The 24162-nt window shown below is 29.2% G+C and overlaps 1 protein-coding gene across 2 annotated transcripts in view; it reads left to right on the forward strand.

Annotated features, from left to right (window-relative positions):
* The window catches only part of LOC107064422 (dipeptidase 1), a 363750-nt gene that overhangs the window by 163641 nt on the left and 175947 nt on the right, over positions 1 to 24162 (forward strand). The window contains exons 3-4 of one of the 2 annotated variants that reach the window (XM_089174115.1): positions 9911 to 10589; positions 21583 to 21891. In XM_089174115.1, coding sequence (XP_089030241.1) covers positions 10347 to 10589; positions 21583 to 21891 — 552 coding nt within the window. In that variant the 5' untranslated portion in view covers positions 9911 to 10346. The remainder of the gene's footprint in view (positions 1 to 9910; positions 10590 to 21582; positions 21892 to 24162) is intronic. The other variant, XM_089174116.1, reaches the window with a different exon arrangement.

Here is a 24162-nt window from a genome sequence, read left to right on the forward strand (position 1 = left end):
CCGTTCTGTGTGGATGAGTAGATGATAGTTCATTTTTTCTCAGACTCATTCCAACATATTCTGGGTTGTCCATTCCAGGGCACCAAAAATACCGCTTTTTAAAATCGTTTAACCTTTTAGGCATTACGCGTCACTATAGAGGTTTTCGCACGTATAACATCTTTTAAAATATATTATACCTAATTTTATTATTAATTAAGTAAATTGTCTAAGTTAAAATATATGTGTGTATCATTTCTTTGAGAAAAATTATAATTTAATCATGAAATACTTCATTAAAATCTACTCGCATAGAGAATAGCTATTGTTCGTCACACATCGTATTTTTATCGTTTACACGTAATTCTCGTTGAACTCTGCCGTACAGAGGAACAGGCCCGTGCAAAAAATGAAACTAAATTGGAATTACAAAAATCCAGTAAAAAAATTGTTTAAAAATTTTCTTAATGGAAACCACAGAGTTCCATTAATTTGTTCAATATAATAGGCTATTTTGATTTAGAATCAAAGTTTGCTTTTTTTGTTTCTTTATCTTTCTCTCTCTCTCTCTCTCTCTCTCTGTCTTTCTTTCTTTCTCTCTTTTTTTCTCTCTTTCTTTCTTTTTCAGCATCTAAACTCTATCGCTAAACTCTCAACGGTAAAGTTCTTTAGAAAACAACTACGATTCTAGTAAACTCCTACCGAGCGATTACGATTGTTCCGTGACTTCGGATTATTCTCCGGGTACCGTCTTAATGGCCCCTTTTCTATCCCATTTTCTTACGGATGGATTTTAATCGCGGCCGTGACAAATGAAAATTAAGGTCACCGGAAGCTTTTATCAGAGACCGACACGGCCATTATTTCGATATTTTTTGGGCCCTGAGTAGTAGTCGATAAATTCTTAAGAGATTCCTCTCTCTTTCCTCCTACCCCACCCCCACCCCACCCCCACCCCACCCCCTCTCTCTTTTTTTCTTTTCATTGCTTGAGAAAATCTTCGTGTGCATCGAAGCAAAACTTCTAATAAATTTCCGATATCGTTTGCCTCACTCCTCCCTTTTTTTCTCTCTCTTTCTATTTTTTGCTTTCTTTCTCTCTCTCTCTCTCTCTCTCTCTCTCTCTCTTTATTATTCTTTTTCTCTCTGTCTCATTTATTTTTAGAAAAGAGACGAAGAGAATTGCTTAACAGTTTTCTAACTTTACTTCCTGTAAGAATATTTCACGAAGGTAGCTTGTAAACCGAATGGACACCAAGCGTAGGCGGATAACCACAGTTACATAAATACTTACATGCATAACTAGTGTATTTAAGATTATAATGTCAATTCCTTCAGTGACCCAGATCAGATTTTCTATTCCTTCCTTTTCTACGATCCAATGGATAAATAATAGAGTATACTGGATCCTAAGAATAAATTGTATTGTATACACGTATGTAAGTTAATATATAAGGTGTAACATTTTCAACGTAACACTTCATCATCGAAATATCTTGGTTATTTATGTAGTCTGTTGTAAAAAGTTATCGTATTTATTAATGGCAATTATAGAAGTATGTTAATAGTTTATTCTTAAAGTTACACCTTTTTTTTTTTAACAAATTTCACGGTAAATAATATTTGTTTTTTGTAATGGAATTAGGTATTTTAATGCATCAGTTTATGAACTTCGATATTTTATATCTATAAGTATTGAATCAATTTTATTGATTTTTATTGTATTTTTATTAAAATATTAGTAAAAAGTATTCATTTTCTTTATATTATTACTATTTATTTATTAAAATTTTTAAAATCATATTTTAATAAATTTGTAACATGGTTTCTTAGAAATATTGTAATATTGAATTATCTCTTAACTAATGGGTTTTCGATATTAATAGGTTAATACTTTTTTATATAAAATTACGAGCTAAATCGATTGAATGTATACATTTATACGTATAATAGAAGTATTAAAGAGTATACATATGCATACAAAGTGCTTCGTTTTAATGGGTTCACAAGAATTTCGATCGATATATTAAGAAATTTCAAGAATCATAGTATTGTTAAGTCTGCTAAAGTTTTTTCAATTAGTGTCATAGCTCGTTCAAACCAACGAAATTTAAGAGTACCATAGATGAAAACAAAACATATTTTTTTGTTTTTTGTAGATATTACTTACTGCAAACTTTATAATCAAAATATTACTATACTAAATTATTTATAATACTAATAATAAGTAGTAATATTTACTATAATAAAATATTTACACTGTCTTATGAATAAATTATTAGTTATTCTAATAATCTTATATAGTTATATATTAATATTTTTTATACTAAATACAATCTAACCGTAACAAATTATTAATTGCACTTAATAAACATATATTAAATATTAAATAAAAATAATATATTTTTAATAATTAAATTATTTCTATTAGATTGTTCGGAAATTAATTTTGTTTTGTTTAATGGTAAATAAGAGCTGATTTTTTTATTTTGAATCAAAAAGACGTTTCTTATATGAAAAATTTCTTTATCTAACTCCATACAATATATGCTTTACTATTGAACTATTTGCAATACAACATATTATTTCATATTATACTTGATATCAATTTATAGTATTTAACTATGAATAATACTAAACATTAATACTACACCATATTAAATGCCATAAATATTAAAGCATTAAGTAAGCATTAATATTTATCATACTAAATATTAATTTATATTAATAAACAATTAATAATACTAAATAATTCTCTAATAAATACTAAATGAAAATATTTGAATATTAATTATCTCAGTTGACTCGTGTCCTTTCGTTCGTCGTGATTTTACGATAAATAACTAAAGCGCAACGCTTCATAGCGCGTAATAACGACGGAAAATGGATAGAGAGAAGTGGAATGGGGGGAAAAAAGGGAATAAAGAAAAAAAAGGATTGAAAATGAGATGTGGCACGAGAGAAGCTCGTTAAAGGTTCCCTTTAAAAATCGTGTAGCTTTAAGTCGAGTACCATCGAGGTAGCAGTATTTGCAGGCTACTCAATAAGCATCATCAAAGACACACGAGAAAAGCTTTACTCCAAACAGATTCACGTATGTTCATTTGCCGTGACTCGTATCGAGTCGTGTGAACAAATTTGAATCTTTTGACAGTGTGAAAAAAAAAAAGAAGAAGAATGAACTCGAAGAAGAAGAAGGTTATCCCCAATGACTTGACCCTTTCGAAGAAGGAAGAAGAAAAGAAATTTTTCATGTATTATAACTTGGACAATACGATCAAAATATATTTATTAAGAAAATAATCATTCTTTCATTTAGTTCGAAGGGGTATTTCAAAGTTTTTCTTTAGCGAGTCGTAACATTGGTGCTAAAAACGATGCCAAAAGGTTTACGGTTAAATAAGATCATTTGAAAAAGGATGATTCAAAATAAAGGTTAATCAGAATTCGTAGGAAACAAATACCTTGTTCAAATAGATGTATTTATACATTGACATGATCGTGGGTATTGACACGAATTTTTGTTAGATTGGATTTGCCGTCCTTAAGGCAGAATTGGGGATCAATTGTGGTCATCAGTCAAATTTTGCATATAAAAAAAAATGAATTCATGACTATGTTTCGAGTTGCTTGGACGCGAGTTGAGTATCCCTGATTTGATTGATGCGAAACATTTTTTCCTAATTCCAAAGAAGAAAGGTTATTTGTCTTTTCGTAAAAAGAAAAAAAGAGAAATGAAAAGTAATTTGCCAATTTTGAGAAATTTGATCGAAAGATATTAAATCTTGAGAAGAAGAAGAAGAAGAAGAAGAAGAAGAATCACGAAGAAAGTTAACAAAAATATAAGAAAAAAGAAATAATTTCCACTTTGATAACTCGATTTATCTTGAGTAAAAAAGTAAGTATAAACCTATATCAGGATTTCTATCGTCGGGATTGGAAGAATATAATAGCGAAGAAATTAAGGAGGTGACACTTCGATTAGCAGGATAAGATCGAGAATAGGGTGGTAGTGGTAAGGGTTGAGGTAGGGATGAGGGTGGAAGTGGGGTTTGATTGGCCACCAAGCGAATAGAATCGACAAAGTAGTAACGTGCACAGCTTCGAGACAATTTGTTCTTGCTACTGAAAGAGAGAGAAAGAGAGAGAAAAGAGAGAGAGAGAGAGAGAGAGAGAGAGAGAGCGAACTATAACGAAAGGAAAACGATATTCGCTTCGTTAATCGAGTAGCCTCGAGCAAGAAAGAGCAAGAAAGGGATAAAGTGAATGAGAGAGACAGAAACCACGATACGAATTAGCCGAGTTTTAGTTTTTGTCCTGTGAGTCGAAGCTTCCCTCTCGAAATTCTTTCTTTAAAAAGGCTTACCCTTTCTTTGTTAATTTTTATTTCTTTTCTTTAAATAGAAGAGCACCTCCCCCTTCTTTTTACTCGGCCATTTTCTATATTGCGTATAGTTTCGTCGACTAGTTGTTAAACCAGCTTAAGGACAATTTCAAATTTATAAATGGAATCGCATTTGCTCGTAATTTGAGAGGAAGTGGTTTTTTTTTTATTTTTTTTATTTTTTTTCCTTTTTTTCTAATGCATTTGTAAAAGATACTGTAATATTTTTATTATACATTCATATTTACGAGGGATTTAAATTTGTATCTCTTTGGTTTTTGTTCTATTGAATAAATGATAGAAAACGTTACAGTATGGAAAAGCAGAGCTTTCAGAATTGCAAGAAAATCGAGAACGTTCGTTCCGGAAGCGAGCTTACGTTTGTGAAACGAAAAACGTCAGAATGGACGCGATAACGAATCGGACGTGTCTCTAACGATAAAAATACCGAACAACGGGAAAACAATTGGGCCGGGCTTTGGAGTGTGCTCGAAACGATAATAGCGATGCAGAAAGGGTGAGAGGAATAGAGGTCTGAGAAAGATGATGATGAGGAGGAGAAAGAGGAGGAGGCGGAGAAATAGAAATGACGAGAGATCCAAACAAATTTTTAACGAGGAATACGACGATATAAAAGTTCCTTTGTCCTCGCATGCAATTAGCGTGCAGGAAAGCGGGACGATTAAATGTTTCGTCTCTGATCTTCGAAGCGTGCGAACATCTAGAAAATTTTACACAGATTAAGATACACGCACGAATAGATTTTTACTTTAATTTGTTTTTCTTGTTTTTATTTTTAATTTATTTACAAGATGTTTAATATTGATTGATAGATATTAAGTGGAATATATTATCAATTTATATTGTTGTTATAACTTTTTAATGAAGCATTTAAGTGCACGCATTTATATAATATTTTTTTTCTTATTATCATTTGTAGATTTTATTGATAAAATTTCATGGAAAAAATTGGAACATTCTGTGTATTCTAAATAATAAAATTACATATAGTTTCATTATTAATATTTTTATATAATAAAACAAAAAAGATATTTATGATATATAAATATTTCGTTATTTATTATAATATTTTTTGTATCATATAATAATTAAGATATTTGAAACTCAAATTACTGTGAGGATAATAGAAAATTCTAGCAGTGCTTTTTGTCTTGTAGAAAGGGAAAGAAACTTTTTTCTTAAATCATCTTTGGTTTAGAAACCATCCTTTCTTAAAACTATAGTCAGGGAAACAAAACTTTTTTCTATTGATCGTAGGTGTACTTAGATTTTTTGTATATATACTAAAAAATAAATGAACGTGGTATACTTTGCTTGGTACTCTTTTGATGACCATAGGATATTACAAAGATAACTTAGTAAAGCTTTGTTGGCTATCGTTCAGATATTATCTTCGACTACAGGCAGCTCGGCAGATTTCCCAATATTATATGCACAGTTGTAATCCCAAAAATAGAAAATATGCACTTTTCTTAGTTTACGAACTCATCTTAAGTGAAGGATCATCATCTTCTGGAAACCAAATATTTATTATTTACAAAGCAGATGAAGATAGATTATCAAACAAAGAGAATCCTAAAAATAGTCAAGGTTTGAATGAAACATCTGTGCTTCAACAATTATTATTGAATAAAACATATATTAATTATTATTGCAAGCTTTTTTAAATATTTACCGTTATCGGGCGTCAGATATGCGACCAATTACAACGATATTTTGGCGTTTTACTCGTCTTGTTACATGAAATGACAATCGACATACATGTCAATGCTAAACGAGGAGATATTATTTGTTCAAACAATTTCTGATGTTACTTCTAACTTTAATAAAACTTACTATAATGTTCATTTTTTAATATTCATTTAAATTCTTAGTAATAAATAAAGATTTATACAAAACTACTGGTTATTGGTTCAGTTATGCTCCTTACTATACGTATAATTGCATACAAACCAAAATAGCTACAATCAAATCAGAATCGTACTTAAATAGGTGACGACTGATAAGGGTAAAAGAACAAAAGAAAAGTTGTATTTAAAAAAAGTATATATTTAGTATTAGTGTATGAGAATATATGTGTATGTATGTGTGCTTGTTTATGACGAACGGGACAAGTCGATCGTAGGATCCGTTGCTACCTGCGAGGGTGCGGAGTGGGGCTTCGAAAGAAAGGGAAAAATCAAAAATAGAAATGCTACAAAGAAATGACGAAAGATGTAAGAGGGGAATAACAGGTATATATAAGTAACGAAAGGAAAAAACAGGGGTGTATTTTTTGTATTGTACTGTTTTGAGAAATTCAAAAGAGTGTAGGTTTTCCGTGAAAAAGTACGACGAATAACAAAGAGTTGAGTTAAAAAGTACGACGTGGTTAGAGAGATAATTTTGTTTAAGAAATAAAACGTTGAAAGTAACATAAAACACGACGATTATCAATTAGTAATTTGAACAATTATAGACACTTACAATTTTATCCTATCAAATTATTAGGTCTACCGGAAAGTTCTGTCCATTTTTAGAATAAAACAAAAGTAGTAAACTATCATATCTCTTTAATTGACTTATATTTATGAATTACCATTATTTAAAATTTTTTATCATAGTGTGATGACAATTTGTATATTGCATTTTTAAAAAATGTTTTATCCCTAGAGACGAAAAATTTAGCCGGTGTTTGTCAAAATGGACAGAACTTTCCGGTAGACCTAACATAACCTTAAATAAACATTATTACAAATATTAAACAAATAATTAATACTAAACCTTACAATAGAAATAACAATTAAAAAATAATTTTTACAAAAATAGAAAATATTTTATTGGAAAATGTTAACAAAAACTATAACCAAAAGATCATATTCTTGAAATTATACTTCTTTTAGTGTGTTAAGGAAAAAATAATGAGACTGAATTTTCATGTTGCGCGCGCACAGCGACATGAAATTAACAGAATGAAGTTAATCGATATTTATTCGATATATTCGATATATCTCTTTTATTCTGTATTTCTATGTACAGAACAAGTGTCTTATATCGATACAAATAAAAATTATTTTTGTATTTCTTTTTTATGAATTAAAGTTTATTTCAAACTTTGAAAATAAAGGTCTCATAGATATTTCTTTAAACTTTTTTCTTTGATTCTATCCAATCTATACAAAAGTTTATGATTCTATAGTGTAGTAGTAATAACACGAAACAATTAGATATTAATGATATCATAAAAGTTATCTTAACAGTTCATTAAAGTTAAAGTATACATTAAATACACATTGAAATTCCTAATAATGCATAAACTTAAGAACATAATGAAATATCTTTAACAAGTGCATAATTGGTATCGTAATATTTATAAATTTTCTAATATTAGTTTACTTATCCACTATATTTAGATAAAGTAGTTATATTAAAACGGAACACCTGGTACGTATATTCCCTAGTAAAGTTTAAAATCATCATCGTAGGATTCACAAAAGACAAGGACGACAAGTTTTACTGTCACATCGAACTTTCTGAGGTATCACTCACTCACTCACTCACTCATTCACTTTCTCACTCTCTCTCTCTTTCCATCGTGTTTCCTATGCCTCCTATCTCTTTGACGTCAACACAGTAATTTCCAATTCGTTCGATCGTCGTTCTAATTAAGGTTACACGTTATCCGTGAAAGCTTTGTGAAAGCACAGCCGCGCCGCGGCTAGAAAAGCGGTAGCGATGTCGTCGCCATCGCGATCACACAACTAAGTAACTAACTAACTAAATACAAAAGTTTATCTGAGTAACGAGAGAAAGAGAGAGAGAGAGAGAGAAGGGTAATACAAAAAATCGATAGAAAACTTTCATACATTTTTTTTCGTCGATAAATCACCAACAATACGAGTAATGTGTGACCTTGCTTTTGAAAAGCAATGTCAGAGAAATTCAATATATGTTCAAACATGTGCTGTGTGTTTTCTATATGCTGTGTGTATGTATGTATGTGTGTAGAATTAAACGGGTCGTATCGATATCGAGGAGATACGACAAGGTTGAAGAGAAAGATGATAATGATGACGATGAAGATGTGAAGGAGAAGAGGAAGAACTTTTGCGCGACGCATAACTTCTAGATGATGGCATTGTATGTTAGGGAAACCATGCGAACATCTAATTAGTAATCTAGGTTGTTCTTGTCTCTAGTTCTCGTCATCATTATAGGCAACGCCTTTTAACTTTGTTGATTCAAATTACGGATTAAATTAATTGATTCGATTTATGTTAACGTACAAGCTCATGTGTTTACTTTCTAGTATTTAAATTCTTTTTTTTTTCCTTTTCTTTTTGCTCTTTTTTTCATCACGAGTTTAACAGAAATTATTTATTCTAGAGCTTACGAGAGTGGACCTAAAGTTTCTAGGTTGGTTAAAAGTTTTTGCGTTATTTTGAAAAGCTATTACTCTTTCTGCAGCCTTTCGTTTAGGATTAAAAAAAAACTAAAATAAAAAAAACTTTTCAAGCTTAAACGGAACAGTATTTTAACTTTATCCTCTTATTTGATTTCCCGAATATTTAATCATTGTCAATAATACATACGTCATTAAGGATTATTAAATACATAATATCCATAATTACAAGTGAAATAGAAAGAAGTGAGAGTTGACCCATTTTATTGTCGATTAAAAATGTCAACCTAATTTCTAATAAAATAACTACAAATTATTAAGTTAAATCTCTAATCAAAGTACACCTATCCCCTGATTTACTCTAAAGATAGGTTTTTTAGAAAACCGTGTAAATCTAAGTCGTGGATTTTTACACGCTTTCATGTAAATCGAAAATAAACTAAAATGTTCATAATTCAGTCATTTATTTCAATGAAAAATAAAACTAAATATGTCTTAAAAAACATAAAAATAAGAGTCTATTCATAAAATGATAAAAATATAAAGGTGTATGCATGTAACTCATTTTACATATAGAAACAAGAAGTATAAATTACAAAATTTAATCAAAAATTTAATTACTGTTATATACATCACTTTCGTAGACTATTTATTTTTTATTCCTAGTTAGTATGATGTTACTTTTATCACTCAAAAGTACTTGATGCGATTCAAATTCAAAGTTAGATGAATTAGAAACAATTTTAGATCGACAAGACTTGGTAATGAAATACATAATTACCAATTGTGTTTGATTTTTGATAAAATTTTTATAAACCTCCTCGTATTGAATTAAGCATTTATTAATATCTCGCTGAAATATTAGAGTTCGTTCAACATTCGGGTCATTTTGTAAAAAATGATTATTCAATTTTCGTCCTAATTCAAGTCCTTCATGGATGATTTTTTCTGTCAACGCAACTGGTTCAGACTCCTCGATCTGGGACGGGGGCAAATTTAAAAACTGTGTAAAAGTGAAATCGTGTAAATAAAAATAGGTGAATTTTGTTTCTTTAGTTATGTTTTTTATCCAACATATTTGAATTTTGCGTAATAATTGTTGAAAGTATTGTTACTTAAATGTACGTTTTCTTTTGATGTTTGCAGGATGCAGAAAGAGAGAAAAAGAGAGGCACATTGGCCAGTTCATCGATCTGATGCATCGTTAATGAATAGAAACCTGAACTGTTCTATAATAATGGCCGAGAGGAACTCATAGAGGTTCCTTTCTTCTACTTAAGACTCTCAAAAGAAGAAGAAAAGTAAGAGAGATAGAAGAATTGGATAAAATAAGAAGATGGAACTGTATAAAGAGCAACAGCAATGGCAGCAAAGACTGCAGAGGCATTGTCACCAGCGACAGCTGGTAATAGAGACAAAGTTCGTTGACGTAAAGCCGATGAAGTATCGCGTCATTCGTGCGGGAATTTTTCTGTGATCGGACTGGTAGACCTGTGACTGGAAAGAAAAAAAAAGGAAGAAAGAGTTTGAGATAAAAATAGATAAGAAATAAATCGCAGAGTTAGAAAAAACGACTAGAACGATGCATCACAGTGGAGGTGTTGGTTACGGCAGTGGCCCTCAAGAACGAGTACATCAGGTGCCTCGTACAGCTACCCAAACCGACAAATATCCCTTTGAGGGCTATCAAGGTCCTATACCCGATTGTTGTGCCGCTGCTGCGGCTGTCCAGGATCCCTATCCTAGACCGCCAAGTGGATACGATGGCAGGTGCTACGATGAGTATCATCGTACGACACCTTATCAGGATGATTCTTACTCTCAGGTAAGTTTTATTTTTCCTCTATTTCTTTCAGCTTTTATTTTTTATTCTACCGATGTAACACACTAATACGGATTTTATTAATTTTTTATATACTTCAAATTAATCCCATTTTGCCAGTCAAATTTATCTTATAGCGAATGTAATGAAATACACCCTTTTGCAAATCAAGTTTGTTAATAAATCTTTTTTTAAAGACATGCTGATAAAAATAAAAATGATTAAATAATAAATTATTATTCTTTAATAAATTACTACTATTGTAACATAAATTATAAGATTGAAATCGAATGGAAGTTTCGTATCTAATGAAAGTTTTTTTGTTATTCCTTGTTGTTTTTCTAAATGAAGAAGTTACGTGAGATGAACATTTATTAGTATTTTATAATTTAATTATAATCTGTTAATGATATTGAACATTAGTTGCTGATTAATGTAAAAGAAACAATATTTTAAAATGATTTATGTTAAGATGTATCCTGATACTTTCAAGCTAGTTTGACATGGTTTAGTGTACATCATTTTCAGAATTTGTTCTGACCTTTTGCCTTACAACAGCTAACATAATATGTTAGCTCTACGTCGCGATAAGTGTCATCATTTTTAACTTCAAAAATCCCTTTACTATAGCTGACAATAACTTTTCGATTTTCACCTGTTGCGTCAAAATTTTTCTAGCTTTTGTTAAATTAATATTTTTGGAGTCTGTAAAATAAATATAAGATGATATATAGAATAATACAAAAATTGAATATTTTTTTAATGCATAACTCAGAAAGGAATTGCGTTCGAGAATAATACGATTTTTTCGTATTCAGAATTCAATGCGTTTAAATATTTCTGAATTGTCAAATTTGAACAATTGATATTTGTTTGTAATATAAAATTTGTAAACCAATATTAGAATTATTAAAATTGGAAATTAATATTAATTTTATTGCAATAAAACATTGTATTGTTAGAGAAATATAATTCTACTTAAATGAGATCAGAAACTCACTTCACTTATGGAAGAAATAATACGAATACAATAAATATTTTTATATAGATAGTACTTAAGTAGTATTTGTGATTATTTTGGCCAAGTAAACTCGTTGAGTAATTAAAATAACAATAATAGTAAAAATAAAATATTTTATATTTATTAACACGCTAAAAGATTAATTCCTCAAATTACTTCGTTCATATATATTTACTTAAATTTATTCGTGAGGTATATTTCGTTCAGTTATTCATTTTTTCACACTTCGATCCCGTCATAGAACTAAAAAGTTCTTTTATACCCGGCGGACACGCTTTTCGTTCCCATGAAAAGGGAAACGAGGTTTCTTTTCACAAAAAGTCACAATGGAAAGTGGAAAAGCGGCCCATTGGTCACGAGCATACTCCTTCTCTGCATTAGTATAAAAAAATTAGTTTAAACGAGAAAAGATTATAACACTATTGATTCGAACTATTCTGTCACCAAGTAGAATACTCTTCCCAAGATTTTATGACCTGTTCCTAGAATGCAGCTTAAGAGGGTCTAAACGATCTTTTGTTGTCCAGATCTCTACTGCGATATACGTCCTATGTAAACAAACCGGAACCTTAAAGGTAACTATCCTAACACTGTCATGTTGACAGAAACAAACTTATTTTTAAATCCGTATCTTAGGATGACAATATAAACGCAACAGTAATAGATTTCATTCTTCTTTACACACTTTTCAGACGATTAGGTATATCTTACAAAATCAATTTTTTTTATCAGTTATGTGAAATTGTACTTCTTTTAATATATTCTTTTACAATAAACTTTATATACATTTAAAAGCTTAATTATCATAACGATGTTTTTGCGTATACAAATTTTGAGATATTTTATTAGAAGGATGATATTTGTAAAAATTTTAAATTTTTAAAAAGTTTTAATTGACTGTGGGGTTATCATAGTATACAATTTATCAAGTATGTGTCAATTTTTTTGAAGAAAATTCAAAGAACATTTTAATACTTCATCAATGTATCTACATATATAAAAATTTCAGAATTTATTATTTAGAGGTTATCTAGGTCTCTACGTTTTGTAAGTATTCAATAGATGGTGCCGTATTTCAATTCAATTACTTCAATTTATTTCACGTTACACGTTTTTTCTCAAATTTACATACGGCATAACCTTGCTTTTCCTATTTTTCTTGTATTATTATATCTTCATATATTATTAATAAACAACTTTGTAAATAATTCATGTAATATACTATATTCAAATAAACTACGCTCAAGTATGAGATGAATAAAATATAAAATTAAAAATTTTATGTTATTTTGTGCATAATTTCAACTCTCCGAAGTTATAAGTGAATATTAATTTGACTGCATTGAATAGTTTAATATTATATTAAATCAACGTATTATAACAAAGCCACAGTAACGCGTGGAGCCAAGGTACCTAGTATTATTATAAATAAATTCATCGGATCATCTTTTCAGAGATAAGCCAATATTTCATATTAGAATTTCAATGTAATGCTTCCATGAATGGTTATGTAAACGTTAGCCATTTTTAATGAACACAGACAAGATCTATAGTAGTCTTTAATGATAGTGCCGCGAGCATCAAGACGAAATGTATTTAACGTTAAAAGAGAGAAAGAGAGAGAGAGAGAGAATGTAATGGCCATCATCGCGAGGCTACCACCATCGGGGCTAGCGTTAACTTTCTTAAAAAAAAAAAATGCCAGTTTACACGGAGCGAGCTTTTCAGCTTTTGCTTAAAGTGTACGCGTTAAAACGTGCTGCACGAAAAAGAAAGTCGGTCTCTCGCTTGTTTGCCCGAGCCTTTTCACGTTCAGGCTCAAAAGCGTACGAGAACGTTATATCATATAGTAGACGTTGTTGACGAGCTCAATCTACTTGAACGAACAAATATAATATAATTGTTTAATAACGATAATAATCGGACTAATTTTTAAACGATTGATTGTATCTTGTAATGGGTATGAGACTTTCTTTTTACAAAAAATTACATCGAATGAAATTCCTTTACTTTTGTAAAAAGATTTTAAAAAAGTAGAACCGTAAGTGTAGGAGGAGGTGGGAGAGAGTGGGGGTAAAAAGATAGATAGAGATAAGTATAGAGAGAAAAGGCTAGTATTTCGTTTTAACTAGTTACAGAATGAGAAAAACAAAATTAAAAAAAGCCAAGTGTACCTTGTTAAAAGCTAGCAAGTCTCTAGGAAAGTTAGGGATTTCAGCGGGAAACTACTCTACCGAAATCTTTGCCATAGAAACCTTCGTTTCTCTCCTTCTCTTCCTCTCTCAAACTTATCTTGTTTCTCTCTCTTTAATTTTTCTTTTTCTTCATTTTCTTTTATCGTTTTGTTCTTCCCTACATGACCTCACAGTCCAACGTACGAAACGTTATTCTTTAGAAAGTGCTCGAGAAAGTAATTATTTAAAGTTTGGTCGCGCGTATTGTAAGATATTTAAGACCGTGTACGGTTTTCCTTTCTTTCTCTTTTTCCTCATCGTCGATAACTTTGAAGGAAGTTCCTGGCCCCGAAGTCTGAGTTTGGGGGTTGAAAAGGGCGGAAGGGTGGTTACGTCGAACTCGAGTTCAGAAGAAACCGGATAAGTTTTACGAAACCCCGATAATTGTGAAGAAAATTTTCACGTTAAAAAGATTCTCTCTTTCCCCCCTTCCACCTTCTCCTCTTTCGCCCCCTCCGTCCTCATCCCAATCCTCCCACACTTTTTCTCGTTTCTCTCTTCTCAATAACTCGATCGAAATCTGTAGAATAATTGAGGGTTTGAAAGGGAAACAAAAAAAACGAAAAAATGGGGATATAAAAGAAGGAAATGAAAAAAAAGGAAAAAAAAAGAAGAAAAGAGTTAGGAAAAATAAAAATAGTGAAAATTGCCGCGCTATTCGAATGTTACTCGAATCGAAAAGAGGTACTCGAGTGGTGCGGATACTCGTGCAGTGATTGAAACGAACTTGGATAAGCAGATTTACAGGATCCATCGATCTGTAACATCGTATCCGCATGTATACGTATGATATATCGTTATCGAAAGAAAAAAAGAGAAGAAAAAAATAGCCATGCACGAGAGAGAGAGAGAGAGAGAGAGAGAGGGAGAAAGAGAAAGAGATAGAATGAGAATGAGGGAACGAACGAGAGTGATAGAAATATTTGGCGAGGGACGTAAAAGCTCGAAGGTACTTCTCGAAACAACTCGAATTCTCTCAATGGCATACCAGCAACCAAGCGAACAAGTTCCCATCGATGATATAAACGAGAACAGAAAGTGCGTGTAACTTTTCGCCTTGTCCAAAATGATAGATGCTTTCCGATTGATTCTACTATTCGTTAAAATCTGATCGAAACGTTTCGGACGTTTGACTTAACGCGAATAAATGAACACGAAAGTTTGTATCAAATCTGATTTTTACGTATGCTTGGCTAAGGGTTATAAAGAAGGATGAAGAAAAACAGAAAAAGAAGAAATAAAGAGTGTAATTAAGATTTGGCACGATTAGTCCTTACGAGAAAAAAAAGAAAATGAACTGAACGAGTCATCGAGGAATAATATATCGTTGGAATAAAATAGTGTTGTCTTGATTGACGTTAATATTATTTTGTTAAAATTCGACAGTAATGTTTGTGGAATGATATGTTATATTTGAATCTTTTCGAATATCATATATCTCAAATATATTTAAAGATAAAAGATGACTTAATGTTTTTTTCTTTTTCTCTAACTATACATCGGAAATAACCATTATTAGTGCAGCCAAATCAAAACATGTTTACTTCTCTGATTGAGTTACTAAATTTTTGTTCAATTTATTATTGATATTAACTATAATTAGAAAAAACTAAACGTCCACATATGTGGCTAAGGGCGTGAAGAGGTTAATTTATTATATTGAAAAATATATTAATATTTCAACACTTTATAGAGATTAAAGTGATACATTTGATTTTTAGAATTTTAAAAAATTTTTGATTTTGGCAACGTAATAATAAAAATAAAAAAGAAACAAATATTAAATAATATTTAAATATGTTCATAATATTATAATGATCTTTCCTCATTTACTTCCAAATGTTAGAGATCGATTGGAACAGCTTGACGCTTTTGAACCAAATTCCAAACGTTAGATATTATCTATGTATACGCTACGATTATCTTCAAATAGCGTGATTCGCTCCAGGGGAATGATTCCCTTGCATAATTACTAAGGACGTTCGAGAATCGTGGAGAATTTTGGTTGTGTATATCATCGATATCGTTATACTCGATAGATGCCATGGGATTTTCGTGAAACGTCGTCACTGAAGTGGAAAGCTTCTCTCTTGTCCTCGAGTATAAATTGCTTTTAAAGAATTTATATAGAATTCATAACCATTGAAATATAAGATAATCTATTGTTCAAATCTATTCTCTATTCTCTACTATACATTAATCTACTTATATACGAACATTTATATTATTGTTATTATTATTAATAGTATTAGGTATTTATGAATAGAGAATTAATTTTACCTACATTTTTCATAAATAACGAAATATAGAGAATTTGTTTTGAAATTGTTTATTGTATAATTCCGTGAAATTTTACTAGTACATGCTATGAATAAATATCAAAAAAATTTGGTTTAAACATAAACTTTGAAATGCATAATTATAAAATTATATCATATATATAATATTATGTGAAAAAAAAGAAAGATAAACACAAAGGAAAATAATTCATATTTTTATCTACATATTTTTCTTATTATTAAGTAATTACATACATACTTCAATTAATATAAAAAATAAATTTTTAATAAATAATTAATAATACAAAATTATAGTTTTCAAATCTTGTCAAATCTATTATAGATACAGATAATGCAGATGCATCCATTCTGCATTGCAGAAAAGAAGGATAACTAAAATCGGAAACTTCGATTCTAGTCTTGAATTATTGTTTTTATCCATAAATCAATATTTTTATATCGAGAAAAATAATTTTTCTACGAGAGAAAAAGACACACACACACGTAGTTATGGGATCATATTTTGAAAAATGAATAAAATCTTGATATACGTTAGTACAAGTGATAGCGTTACGTATATAATATATCTACTAAATTTTCTACCGTGTTTTTTACTTTCTTTGACTTTTTTTCTTCCTAAAACTAATTTCGCCCGTTCTTCGCTTTTCGCGAAATTTTTTGCCGCGAATAAAAGTGTAGAGAGTTTACGATTTAATCGTAACTAGACGGATACGATAGCACGAAAAGTAAAAATTTAATCGGAAAAATAGTTTGAAAGTCGGACAATCGTGGGACGATATAAATTCACGACTTTTATTTGACCTTTTTACTTGTTTATCTTTAAAAGTAAGGGAATTAACTTCTGATACGACGCTTCGTTGTGACTCCTATTCTATATATACATACTAACACACACATACAACATATGCACATATATACAGAGTCTCCTAAAAGTCGCTTTACCGACATGAAAAATGATACATTTTTTATGAGATGGTATTTGGAGCAAAGGCAAACATATTTTTGGAAAAATACTCCAATTGGAAAAACTCATATCAATAAACAATAAAATGTTGTAATTATACTAATATAGGAATATTCAGTTTCTTTTATTTTTGTGACATCCTGTACATGTGTATATATATAGAAGAAGTTCATCTTATCGGATTCGACTTGGAGCGTACGTAAGTGCAGATTGCTCTAAATCTGGTTACGCTTGAGTCGGAAATCCCGTGTCATCGAAATCCCGGATTTTGACATATACTTTTTCAACGTCACACACTTATATCTATATTTGATATTAAAGAAGTATGAGTTACCTTTGAGGTAGAAATCTATGAGAAATATCAGAGACAGGATGAAAATTTCTTTGAGAACGTCTCAACTTTCTGCCGATAGAATTTCTAACAGGATTAGAGTTAATTTTCCGATCGGAGATAAAAGAATGATGTTTGCCTAGCACCGTTTCGTTTCCTCTCTGGAAAAGGATTTCATGCCTTCATGAATAAGGCATAACATCGACTGAAGGGAAAAGCACTTATGACAGATTGCAAGCTATGCACGATGATTCGAAACGTCCGATTCGATATCTCGAACGGGTGAAAGGGTGAGTGTAGAAACTGTTAGGTTGCCAGGTCACTCGTACTGAATGAGGACTGATTAGAATTTAAGATATGTGGGTCAGTAGGGATGTGGTCGATAATATCACCAGAGGGATATTTTCAAATGCTTTAATTCGAAGGAAAAAAAAATAACAAGAAAAAACGAAAAAAAAAACAAAAACCCTTTAATCTAGGGTTTTTTTCTTTCTTTTTTGTAGAAAAAGAAAAAAAATTAGAAAAGAAAAGAAAAGAAAGAAATTTAATCGGAAGTCACCAAAGTTCTTCGCTCATTAGTTCATTGCACTCATTAATGTCAGGTTATAAGTTATTCCAATGAAATTTATTAGACATCCCTTTCCTTTCCTAAGAAATAATTTAATAACGTTCTATCTCGCATATCATTTGATTTATATAATATTATCTAATGTTAAATTATAATCAATTTTTGAGTAATTATAAATTGGAGAAAACTAGCAGATGAATGGTTGAGCAAATGGACGCTCGCTTAACGGACAATTACATGACGTTTCTGGGGAAACATTTCAGCTACTTGGATTTGCGAGATTTACGTAACAACCCATCACGCTATTCTACTAATTCTACAAATTACCGTTGATTAATGAGAAACTCACATTCGTTACAATACTGTTTGTTAATTTTATAGAAAATGTAAACACATTAATGCGGCCTAGTTTCTATTTAATTCTCTTTAAAAATCACTATAATTTATCAAATAAATGACATTTATCAGTTATTATATTTAATACACGACATTGTTATACCAAATACAAATATAAATGCAAGAAGCATTGAAAAGCCAAAGTTTGTTTGTCCGAGAAATAAGAATCAATATTCGATCAGTTAGTAATTTTTTTAAAACGTATGTACCTAAATTTTTGTCGACAAAATAAAGCGACGACGAGTATATTTGTCATAACGCAAAATATTATTTCTTCATGACGAGTATATTCGTCAATTATAGCTAATTGTTTAAATGTAAAGATAAAGTTATGAGGCCGATATATCAGTAAAAAAATCCTACACATTATTTTGAATATTATACATATTTTAATATTATAAAATTATTAATTACTAATTATTAATTACAATAATTTTTTTATATAATATTTATTTTTTTATATTATAAATTTTATATAAATTATAATATTTATAATGTATAGTTACATTATTATAATATATAATAATAATATTATATATAATATTATAAATTAAATTATTAATTAATTAATATAATATTATAATATTATTATTACTATTCTAGTTTATAATATTTATACGAAAAACGTTTTATAAAAATTATGAAAAATAATAATAATAATAAGAATACTTTAATTAAAATATAATACTAATTTCTTTAAATTAAAAATAATATATATAATAGATATATAATAAATAATATATAATAATAATACTTTAAATAAAATTTGTATGAGACACATTATTAGTTATTTTAAAGTATTTATTACGTTTAGTATTAATTCGACTTCAAAGGGTCACAACCCGCATACATATACATAAACATTTGAAATGGAGCGCTATCTCGTTTAGGAAATAGATCAAACGTAAAGATAGATGAATTAGATAGATATATTAGCAAACAAAGATCCTGCAAAGTTATCAACTGGGATATCCTAAGGAGTGTCCTTACTAAATATATATACCGACTGTGAAACCCTAAATCTGAGATAGACTAGCTATCTAGGATATCGACCGTGCGTAGCATTGCCACAATAGGAGAACAACGTGATCTCCTACCATTTGTATTTCAAGAATATACCTTTGTCCATTGAGATAAGCCTTGGATTAGGATAGGCTGCTTTCGCTTTTCAACTAAGAACCAATTGCATTTGATATATCTTTCAAATTCGTTCATATTAAAAAATTTCAACAATCGTTCTATATTTCTTTAGGATATTTTTAATTTAATCTTCGTATCATATGAACATATATATCAATCGTTTTTTTTTTTCTGGAAAATTGGTATGAATCCATTTTTTTTCATCTTGAAATATTGAAAGGTTTGTGCTGGAATTGATTGAAAAATATTGGTAATTGCAAAATAAATTAAGAAAATAGTTTTGAATATATAAAAATGTTTAATTTCAATATCCGATAATTATTAATAAAACTGTTGAAGAACAATAAGATTCTTTTGGGGTTGTAAATGGACTTATATCTATTTAAAAAACAAACATGTGAATGCATCATCTTATAATGAAACTGTTATTGACAAATTCGTAAGGATAATATACTGTGTTTTAAATTTCTTATTAACAATATGAAAAAGAAGTCATCTACGCTTCACTGAAGCCAGTCTTTACTCATTTTTTACAAAATTGAACTTGTACCATTTTCAAAAAAAATTACTCCTATATTTAATCGGAAAGATAATGATTTAAATTCAAAATTTAAAGAAGAACAAAAGGAAAGAGAATGTTTGATTATAAAAAAGTGAGTAAGTTTTAATTAGTCATATGAAATCATATATTTATATTTTGTATTTTCTCAAATTAGTTTTATTGTCTTTATTAATATTTACGTTTACGTAAATATACGTACGAACGTTTATCTGAATGCAACGAATTTCCTGAAAGTTTAATGTTCCGTTAAAGAATTGTACTATTAACTAATAGTTATTATTATTATTATTATTATTATTATTATTATTATTATTATTATTATTATTATTATTTTTAATCTTCTACTATTACTTTTTATTTTATTATTTTATTTCCTTAGGTTCTGGAGTTGTACTAGCATTCGAATTTTTGTCTGAAATTATTTTTCATTAGTTTAGTCTCGAGTAAAGGATTCTATGTTCAATCATGAAAGATTAAACACAAAATAAAAATAGCAATAGAAATGTAGTTAATTATTGTTTAATTAATTATAGAAAAATTTAACGTCAATGTTAAGGTTTTAATAAATTATTTAACAATATAATAAATATAATTTAATATATAATAAATAAATATAATGTAATTAAATAAAAATAAAAATAAATGTAATTAAATATAATAAAATAAAATAAAAATAAATACAATAAAAGTTAAATAGTTTATTATTAGCAATAATAATAAATTTTTTTAACTAATTAAAAAAGAAAGTTAACATCTATGTTAATATTTTTAGATTCCAATTTTCTAGTCTACATTTCTTTTTATTTCTTTTTTATTACTCGCTGTGCCAAGTGAAGGATAAAACGCCAGTTTCTTTCAATACTGCAAAATTCTGTATCTCAGAAATTTACTTAGGTTAGATTTTTTTGTAGGTTATTATTACATTATATTATATTCCTATACATAGGAAAAACTGAAGCAGATAGATGGTGTAATTATTTTGACACAGTGTGTTAATAACTTTATCAGTGCTTGATTTATAAAGTACTGTGAGGATGAGAAAAAATTTGGTAGTGAAAAGAGAAGTAATGTTTTCTGTTTCGTATAAATAAAAAGAAATTTAAGACGAATTTATAACGGAGATTGGTTTGTATTAAAAGTATGTGAATCGATATTTCTAAAAATAACTTAAAATGATTTCCTTATAAGGAAACTTAAAGAAATGTTATTCTTTATTTGTTGCGTGTGGTGATATGAGTATGAGTGCATAAGAATTTATTGTAGGATAAATGAGACCATTTTTCTAGAGGGGAACGCATGTGTTTTATTTGTAAGGCGACACCACTTGAGTTTATCACAAAGTAACATAAAACACGACGAGTAATTATTGTTAATTTACAAGATTATAAATAGAGATATCAGAGTGTGAAATAATAAATGAATAAAAAAATTTAAGGCAAAGTTAAACAAGAGATTTGACTGACCGGTCGTCTTGTTTCAGGATGTTCCCCCGACCTTCCATCGACCCCAGTCCAGACTGGGATACGAGGAATGTCCACAATCTCGCGTAGGATATACCTCGGATTCCAGGTGTGCCAGTGGACTCGGGTACGATGACACGGGCGGGGGTTACCTGGATCAGACTGACCCAAGGATGTATTGCACCGGCGGTTATTGCATGGGGGATACTATGATGGCCACTAGCAGAGGTGTCTGCGGCGAGGAAGTTGAACTCGACATGCGAAGGCATATTCAAGCTTGTGCCTGCACCTGTAATCATATGGGATATGGAAATTATATGGACTATCAGGTAAAATAGAATACCCCACCAATTTTATTTTTACAACAGTATATTCACATTCTAACTTTTACCACTTTAAATAAAACATATTTTGATTATTTGTTACAAAAGTTATTTGAATTTCGTAAGGTATAGGGTGACATTTAATATTTTCAAGTAGGATTATTAGATGGGATGAAAATGATTAAAAATATATAATATTTTATAAATATTATATTTAAATATGACATCTTTTCAATCAAAATTATTCAAATCGAGGGGTATTTAGGATGGCAAGATTTTAAACGAATATACGTCAGTATTCACTTAATGTTTGAAATTGTTTCTGGAATATAAATAAATGTTTTTCTTTTATATTTATTATTATTATCACTAGTTTAGATTTATGGGTATTATTACATAAAAAATAATACTTGAAATATGTTATTTATAACGTATGAAAGAAATCGTTATTTATATTAGTTAACATGTACATATTTTCTAATTGATAGTGCACGAACATATATTTTGATGTATTTACTTTTTAGGATATAATTGAGCCGTTTATTTGGAAAGTGGCTTAAGTCCATTTGTCAATTATTTTTTGTTGACTGTAATAACGCGTACAACTGGAAGTTAACTGTCATAAACAACATTTGCGGTTATGCATATTCAGAGCATACACGATAATTTTAAACACATAAGTTTTAGCAGTTAGTTCAACAATTAAAACCATTAGTTTTAAAGTAACCTAAATCGAATTCATCATTGATAATGTCCGAAAGTGTGGATTCATTTTTTTTTAATTTACTGTTTGTTTCCCAAGATTATTAAAATGTTATCAAAAAGTACTGGAAAGATAATAATTCTATTCTAAATAAAATGAAATAAGAGTATTTCATATTAAAATTTTTGTGTAGTATGCAGTTTTTAAAACAGTAAATAATTCTAATGGAGAAACCATAAATTGGTTAAAAATGTACTGGATGCGGTTTTTATAAAATTAACAAAATACATTTTTTTGAGATATCAATGGATTTTATTTTACAATCCTATTTTAATTTTACAATCCTAGATTTATTATCACGTTAAGGTAGACTGAGAAAATTCGACAATATTGCATTGACACCAGTTTATAAAAAAAAAAAAGGAATTACAAAAATTATAATGTAAAGATATAAAGTGTTTTAGGATAAATGTTTTAAATGTACTATAAACATAAATATAAAATAAATGTAAATGTAAAATAAATTGAGTATTGTGTTTTCAATTTGCAGCATTTTAAATTATGTCAAAAAGGGAATTTTTTTGACTCTTTTAAATTATATAACGAATCTGGTTATTAACTTTAAAATTGCAATTCTATTTTTGATATGAAGACAAATATTATTCACTTAATAATTCTTATTATTTTTATAAGAATTATAAATTTAGCTCTTTTATCTAAAAGTGAACACTGAAGCAGTACGACAAATCCTTTATACATATTTTTAATTTTATTGAAACATAAACTAATTAAATACTTCAATTTAAGTATAAATAGAATTATGCCACTTTTCAAATAAACGGCTCAATTAAGTATAAATAAAATATTTTGTTTAATAACTAATTAAACTACACAATTTTCAGAAGAATATCACATGTAATTAAATCAGTATACAGTTGTCTGGAATTATCTTGATTCCTAAAAATATTAACATTAAAAATAAAAAAGAAAAATTTTTCATTGATGCGTAATAATTGTTTAATTATTTACACGTAAATAAAATATCATTTAAATTTAATGGTAGGTATCAACCAATGAAATAAATTTCTTTCTTTAATGTTTCATTTTTTGTTATGCGAACGTATCAATAAATTTTCTTCGATTTATACTCATCGAACTATACAACGAGATGAATTTCCATTTACTTTTTTATTTTTATCATCCTGTTCAAATACCCACGAATGGATTAGCCAGGATGAAAAGCATTTCTTCGGCGTGCCCAGAAAAGAAACAATGTTTTTTTCCTCAAACTCGAGCTGGCACAAACGGTGCTCGAGTTTTAAATTTTCAGCGTATGCAAAGTTCTTTGTACGACAGTTTGTAAGGCCTTGTCTTTGAAACCGTGCACGAGGGAACCTACACGAACAGAAAGAAAGAAAGAGAGAGAGAGAAAAGAGGAAAGGCGACAGTTTCAAACCCGTGAGCTCCTTAAATGTTCTATGGGGAATATAAAACGTCTACTTCCAACAAATTGTCCGGTTCTCCCCCGTAAAAAGAAGGGAAAGGAAGAAAAAAAGAAAAAAGGAGAAAAAAAA

The sequence above is a fragment of the Polistes dominula genome, unplaced genomic scaffold (assembly GCF_049000335.1).
Source record: "Polistes dominula isolate Pdom_NZ unplaced genomic scaffold, Pdom_raw_medaka contig_482, whole genome shotgun sequence".
Taxonomy (NCBI): domain Eukaryota; kingdom Metazoa; phylum Arthropoda; class Insecta; order Hymenoptera; family Vespidae; genus Polistes; species Polistes dominula.